The 7,301-nt window shown below is 35.1% G+C and overlaps 1 protein-coding gene across 2 annotated transcripts; it reads right to left on the bottom strand.

The window, feature by feature from the left end:
• Nucleotides 1–508: 508 nt before the first annotated feature.
• On the bottom strand, nucleotides 509–6,721 carry LOC145102912 (dentin sialophosphoprotein-like protein). Of its 2 annotated transcripts, none has more exons than XM_079040429.1 (12): nucleotides 6,234–6,721; nucleotides 5,383–5,609; nucleotides 4,779–4,837; nucleotides 4,592–4,669; nucleotides 4,149–4,501; nucleotides 3,990–4,058; nucleotides 3,784–3,872; nucleotides 2,009–3,691; nucleotides 1,832–1,909; nucleotides 1,619–1,730; nucleotides 964–1,014; nucleotides 509–830 (listed from the first exon to the last, which is right to left on the bottom strand). In XM_079040429.1, the coding sequence occupies exons 1-12, from the start codon at nucleotides 6,579–6,581 to the stop codon at nucleotides 777–779; spliced, it is 3,201 nt and encodes a 1,066-aa protein (XP_078896555.1). In that variant the 5' UTR covers nucleotides 6,582–6,721; the 3' UTR covers nucleotides 509–776. The 2 variants fall into 2 exon arrangements, with proteins under 2 accessions (XP_078896555.1, XP_078896557.1); XM_079040431.1 differs by having other exon boundaries at nucleotides 4,149–4,498.
• Between the last annotated feature and the right edge of the window lie 580 nt (nucleotides 6,722–7,301).

The raw sequence follows: 7,301 nt of genomic DNA, 5'->3' as shown, positions 1-7,301 counted from the left end.
ATCATTTGCGTTAAAAACCACACACATCATGCTTAACATCGTCGCCGTGGAAATTTTCAAAACAACGTAGCCACGCCTTGCCTCCATAGAACACTTTGGCACCACTATTTCAAGTTGGGAGTTAGGTTAGTTTTGGAGATTTTTCATAGAATAATATTGTGGCATTGATAAAAAAAAATGAAATCTTGTGCCACGCAAAAAATGTCAATCGCAAAGTAGTAAACGGATTTTCGTATTGTGGGTGATATGTTGATGCTGAATCAATGTGGAAAGGATTTGGGGTGGTGCTGTTTGGATCCAAATTATAGGCTATAATAAGAAAAACGTAAAAGAAAATGATAAATAAGCGTGTGAAAGGTCAAACTAAAATATAGAATATTCTCATGTTAAACTAAAAATAAAAAATACTTTTATACAAAAGCAAAAAAAATCAAGAACACCTAAAAGGCAACAATAAGACTCCAACCAACCAACCAACCAACGAGGTTTACTTTGTACATAAAGAGGAAAAAAAAACTCTTGATCCAGTTTTGGATCAAAAAATTCAAATCAAATTTGGCATCAAACTAGATGCCAAAATGTAAAATGTAAACCTTAAATCTACCATACGTGTACTATACTGACACTGTGCACTACAAATATTACACCCAAACCAAAAACAAAACCATTCTAATGAAATAAACCCAAAAAAACAGTAAAAAGTAAAAATGTAAAACAAGTAAAATGTACAGTGTTTATATACCAAATCCGCCATAACTAATCCAAAACTTTAAACCTCATCCTCCTTTTGTTTGTTTCTCAGCAAATTCTCTAATCATCTCCTTCAAATGCTGCGTGCAAAGTAATTATTTAACAAACAGTTTTTTTTTCACATTTTATATTATGTTTTTTTCCCCATGTTATAGAAATACAAAAATGACTTTTATTTGAGCATGAATACAAAAATAAAAGAGAGATAAAAACCTGGAGTTCATGGTGAAGAACAACAAATATCTTCTTCAGTCGTTTATGTTTCTGCATAAACAAATACTTCAAAATTAGGACTAAAAACCTCGGAAATTTTAATACTTAACAAGAAATCCTGTTTCCTCTTACAAATCTTGGGGCTTTGTATGTAATTGGAATTCAAGATTCTATTCCATGGTGTGTTTGTTTGGTTGTCAAATGACTAAAATAATTCAGTTCCTTTGGAATCCTTATGTTAATTCCATTCTTTTTTCATTAAAAGACCAAATTACCCTCTCTATATATACAGACTCATGTAAAGGAATTGAATAATTATTAATTTCACTTATCACTGAATTTTTTTTAATTTATATTCCAATATAAGATGTACTGAGGGTATTTTGGTCTTTTAAAAGAAAAATGAAAAATGAAAAATGGAAAGGAATTGAATTGAATTCCTCCCACCCACCCACCCACAGGAATGATGAAAAATCCATCAAAGATGAAACTCGAAGGAATCTGACAAAACTGAATTGACGTCCATTTGTCAACCAAACACGCAAACGGAATGGAATCCCGAATTCCAATTCCGACGGAATCCAGGAACCAAACATAGATATTCCAAATCATAATTCAAAGTGAGAACGAAATTAAATAATCAAATTGTGCATACCATTCCACACTGACGATAAGATTCCATTAACTGATCCAATATTTTGTTATATCTATCATTGTCCCTTTCTTTAGCGACCTCAAGGTCCCTTCCAAAGTTTTGAAACTCATTCCTGCACATTTATAACAATAAAAAAACTTTTTTCATTAAATAAACAAATCTCACACCACACTTTACAAAAATAATAAAAAACAAAATAAAACTCCCCAACACCTGTAAGACTCTAAAATCTTATTCAACGTTTGGTAACAATCATACTTCTCCCGATACTCCTGCACATACTCGTTGTACCTAAACACACAAAAAACAATAATCATTATTTGCACAAATTTAGGGAAGTAAAAACTAAAAAAGTGAAAATAATAATAATAATAATTACACTTTACTTACTGTGAAAGATCTCTTATTGGTCCTTTCATTTCTGGCTCTTCTTTCTCGTATTTTGTATATGAAGTAATGCTATCATCTGAACAAGACTCCATCTCTCTCCTTTTTTGACCACTATCCCACAAATCCTTTCTTTTTTCACCTAAATCGTTACTTTTTTGCTTCTTATTTGCAACGGGTCCCACTTGTTTCTCATGCTTATGTGGTGGTGCTTTTCTTTGACTGTCCGTATACCCTTCTGACCCGATTCCCAATATTGCCCCTGCCACTACCTCTCTACCTTTACTGTTATTATTATGTTGTGAACCAGGCTTCACATGCATGGGCTTTCCATTAACCTTTGTGAAGTCATCAAGATGATCATCAACAACAGGTTTTACAGATTCCAGACTTGTTCTTCCAATTCCAGAGATCTTTCCTTTACTTGAATCAAGATTCCAGTAATCCGAACTTTTTTCAGCTTGTTTGAACGAATTATTTCTCTCGACCCTCTTTTTATTACCCCCCGAGGGTTCTTCTTGTAAATTCTCACGAAGCTCACCCATTTCTAAATCCGAAAGCTCTCTTCTGAGTGTGGGCCCGGGCCCACATCCATTTACAACAGGCGATTTTTTTAAGTCCATGAGGGAATCCTTAATTACTAGTCCGGAATCCTTATTCTTCCCAATTGATCCACCGTGTTGTTTCTTTTCACGAGACCCGGAATGTTTGATTCCATCGCCACCTAACCTTGAATTCTTTGGAGGTTTTTTATCCTTGAAATGACCATCTAACCCCTCACCATGTCTATCTGTCCCAAAACCTTTTACACCCATATTAAGATCGATCGATCTTGGGGAATCCGAAGTGGAATTTCCCGGAAATTCACGATTCCCGAGTTTATCAAAGTCGTAATCAGACACATCACGAACAGTTCTATTCATTTGATTGGTAGTAGCAGCAGTACCCTTGTAAGGTCCTTCACTAGGAGGGCTCTCAGAGAAAGAGTGTCCCCCTCTTGAAATTACCGTTCTACCCCAGTTCCCGGTTTTTAATCTTTTTGAATTTTCGTTTTCATCAAAATGTTTCTCGTCAGATCCCCGTTTGTTCTTGAGGAGTTCACTCTCTTGATGATCAATGAAGGTGTTTCTAGTGGCGTTTTCGTAATTATCTCCATCTTTATCGTTATCATTATCGTGTTCATGGTTATCTTCAAACAAATCTTTACCAAAAAGTAAATCAGAGACATGATCATTATGAAGTGGAACTGGAGGTGGAAGTGGTGTGAATTGTTGTTTAGGTTCTTTATCATCATCACTCATGATATCAACATCTTCATCAGAGCCTTGTTTACTGTTTGAAGAGGCGTCATCACTTTCACTGTCACTGCTGTCACTTCCACTGCCTACACGGCTTTTGGGGGTCCCACTGTCACTTCCACTGTCACTGCTGTCACTTTCACTGTCACTGTCACTTCCACTTAAGCTAGAGGTGGCTGCAGGGCCTTCACTGTTATCTGAGACTTTTTTCTCATGTAATAATACATCTGGAGAACGATGCTCAATGTCGATTTTGTCTGAAGTGTTTAAGTCTTCATAAGATTCGGGAATTAAGTGAGATGGATCTTCAAATTCCTTCATGTTGTCAGGTTTTAGGGTTAATTCAGGACCCATTGTTTCTCTGTGGTGATTGTTGTTCTCTGGAGAACTGAAAAAGGAAAATATCAAATGCAAGAATGTGTTATATTGCAATTTTTGAAAGGAATGGAATAGCAACAGGAGAGATGGAGTTTTAGCTACCTTCCACTTTCAGATAATGATTTCCTGGAACTTTCTAACTCAAAATCTGGTTTCAAAATATATCTTCCTGTAGGTTGGAAAACAGCAATCTGAAAAAAGATAACAATGTTATTCAAAAGGGCCTCAAGAACACAGTATTGAACAACAACTATTCTTATTATTATTATTATTACTATTATAATTTATAAGTTATAACCACCACTTACTTTTTTCAAGATGGGCTCAATTTGTTTCACGGATTTTGGAATTGTTTCTCCAACAGCTTTCTCCAAAGCCTAAAAGATAGGATTAAATGGTCATATGCATGATACATGATATTAGTATTTTAAGAAAAATGGAAAAAGAAAAACTTATTTGCTGCTTACCTTGAAGTTCAATCCCTGTGGCTTTTCCATTAAAAGAGAAATAAGCAGACTTTGAAGGTCAGAAGGTTTGTTTCCAAATCTTTCATTGCTCCCTTGTTTATTATGTAAAGTTCCAGTGGGAACTCTGTTGACTATTTCTTTCTCAGAGGTGCTAGCATTTGGTTTACTAGATTGAGTCAAAGTAGCATCTTCTCTGTTTAAGGGCACTTTGGTAATATTCCTATTTATAAGTGGGGACAATGGAACACCAGATTGTTCAGGGGTAGATAGTATTGGTGAAGCAGAAGCCCTGATTTTGGAAGGAGTTGAGGAGGATAATCCAGGTTTTCCACCAGATTTTGGAGGGATTACTGCTGTAATAGATACACAATAGCAATTACAAGTAAATTAAAATATCTTTATAACAAATATTTTTGTTTGTAGATAAAGATTATTATATTCACCTGAAGAAGGTTCGCCTTTCATCTTTTTGAAAGGGGGTTCTTTCTTTTTATTGAATGATCCTCTCCATGAATTATTCACTGAAACCAATGAAAGAAAAAGAGACATTGTAAACATTCAGATATTAAAACTTGGTTTTATTCACATATGTGGCAACCATGGATGGTGATGATTGAATAAATATCATACCTTCAGCTGCAGCTAACGCCTTCTTCATAGATGGGTTTCCATGGTCTAAAATAATGGCTCTGTCAAAAAGAAACAAAATGGTAAGTGTTTCTTTTTCTAATTTATGATTATTAAAAAGTTAAAAGTCAAGATGAGAATGCTTCTTTATTAAATGATAGCAATCAAATGAAAAATGTAACTGTAAGCTAACAGCCCCTACCCCAATAAGGCAAGTGAAACTGTGTTCCCCTACAACAATATATGGTACTTGGTTTTGATTATAAAGTAAATATTGTGGCGTATATATTGTGTTGTATGATTCTTCAACAAGATAACTTGTTTATTGATGATGCCATTGTCACATATGTATAAGCAACAAAAGCATACCGATTTCACATGTGTTCAAAAAGCATATAAAGGGATGTAAGAGCCGAGCATTCTGTAAGTTCTAGCTAACAGATCATATACAGGAACACAGGGAATGAAGTGTGTGAGGAACATAAATAACCTATCAAGTAATCATATCAACACAAACATGGGCAAATTGGGACATATAACATAAAATCTGTTAGGAACATAAGTGAACAATGATACAGTATTTGTTCATATCAAACATGAAACATACTTTCGTGATTTGTGTTTGCGATCTGCTTCCACTGTGCGCATTTTAACATGGTTGCTTAATGACTCATCTAATTCACGTTGCACATTCAACTTTCTCCAAGCACCTCCAGATTCAACAAGCAATCCATCTCCATTATCACCACTTCGGCGTTCTTCATATATGTCACATAGGTCTCCAGTTTCTTGGGCCCATGTGAATCTGAACTCCTTGCCCCCTACATCGATCACCTGGAAGAGCAGAAAGTGATTACAAAGTTTGATATACAGAACATGATATGCTAACCAAATCAAGAAATCTCAAAAGCCAAAGTTTGAGTGTGATCTATAATCAACAAATATAAAGATATACAGTTTTAACCAAGGTATACATTCTCTGTAGCTGCATAGAGATATCTGAGCTTACAAAAGATATACATATACCATCTATGATATTCAAGTGTCTGGTCAGATTATCCATGGAGCAATTACAGATTGTTGTTACTCTACACGATTCTCTCCTGTTATGTGCACGATTCTCATGACAAATTCAATTTTATGAGTGAGCAACCTTTGAACTAATAAAATTATGCTAGAGAAATCTCAAAAGGGTGTGTAAATTGGTACTTTAACCTAGGAAGGGAATGTCAGCAAATCAACTTAAATTCCTTGATCGTGAATCCATAAACCTTGGATTCGTGATATGATTAATCTCCTAGGACCTCTATGCTGCAGTATCTCCAATGGCGAAAAACTAGTAATGGATTGAACAAACAGTTTTCAGTAATCTAGGTTTATTATGCACCAAACTGAACTTCCAACAATACATAACACCGTTAATAGAGCAGAGCCAATATCCGAATAGAATAAACCTACATTTCCAACAGGATTATTAGCACTTGAATCAAATTTGATCCTGGCGGCATGGCCCTGGGCTTCGAGGCGCTTGATTTCTTCGACAAGGACAGGTGAGAGCTTGATAATCATACCAAAGTTGAGAGGGTTGTTACGAACTAAACTGAAGGTTTCGTCAACCGTAGAGACTGCGGCGGGGGCGGCAGGGGTATTATTACGGTTACGGTGACCACCACCGGCGGAGAGACGTCCACCGCCAGGGGCAGCGGATGGTCGTTGAACAGAAGACGGTTGGAAGGTGGAGTGGATATTCCGCTTGGGAGGACCACCGCCTCGGCCACGGCCGAGCTTACCGGAGGCACCATACATTATCGGACGCCAAGTTTTGCGGCGAAGTAATCAAAATCTGGGCGTGGTTACGGTGGGAATTGCGGAGTTGCAAACCTGGATACCGTCACAAGGAAAAGATGCGAAGGAATTTGGGAATTCTTCAATTTAATTTTCAGTTTTACCCCTTCCCCTTCAAAACTAAATTCAATTTAATTTTACAAAATGTCAATTTACGATGACTCATCATCAAATGTCATAACTTTCGTTTTCCCGTTCTTCATTTATTGCCCTTTTCGTTAATAATAATGTTAAACATACATTACACAAGCGAACACTTATAAAGGACTTTTTTTAGAATTAATATATTAAGAAAAACTAGGTTAAAACTCGGATTAAAAAAAATACTATTAATAATTGTAAACCGTAAATTGTATTATGATCGTTAATCAAATATATTGCAAGTCTTGGTAAGAATTACTAATATAGTTTAGGGATGTTTTATAATTTTATATTCTAACAAAGATAAACAACATTTTGTAATTTTATATTCTAAAAATGATAAAATAAGAAAAGGAAAAGAAAGAGAATGTTTATTTGTTGTAAATGTCTTTATAATTATGATTTTGTTAATGATAAAAATAATTAGATTTAAAAAAGTGGTTAAAACGTTATTACGATAAATTGATAATTAACCCTAAAAATGATATATATTTGATTGAGTTATAATAATCACTTAAAAAACATATCAAAATTTGAATA

The sequence above is a fragment of the Lactuca serriola genome, chromosome 4 (genome assembly GCF_051521515.1).
Source record: "Lactuca serriola cultivar US96UC23 chromosome 4, Lser_US96UC23_V15, whole genome shotgun sequence".
Taxonomy (NCBI): domain Eukaryota; kingdom Viridiplantae; phylum Streptophyta; class Magnoliopsida; order Asterales; family Asteraceae; genus Lactuca; species Lactuca serriola.
The sequence above is the reverse complement of the archived record's forward strand: the minus strand, read 5'-3'. Positions and strand labels throughout refer to the sequence as shown.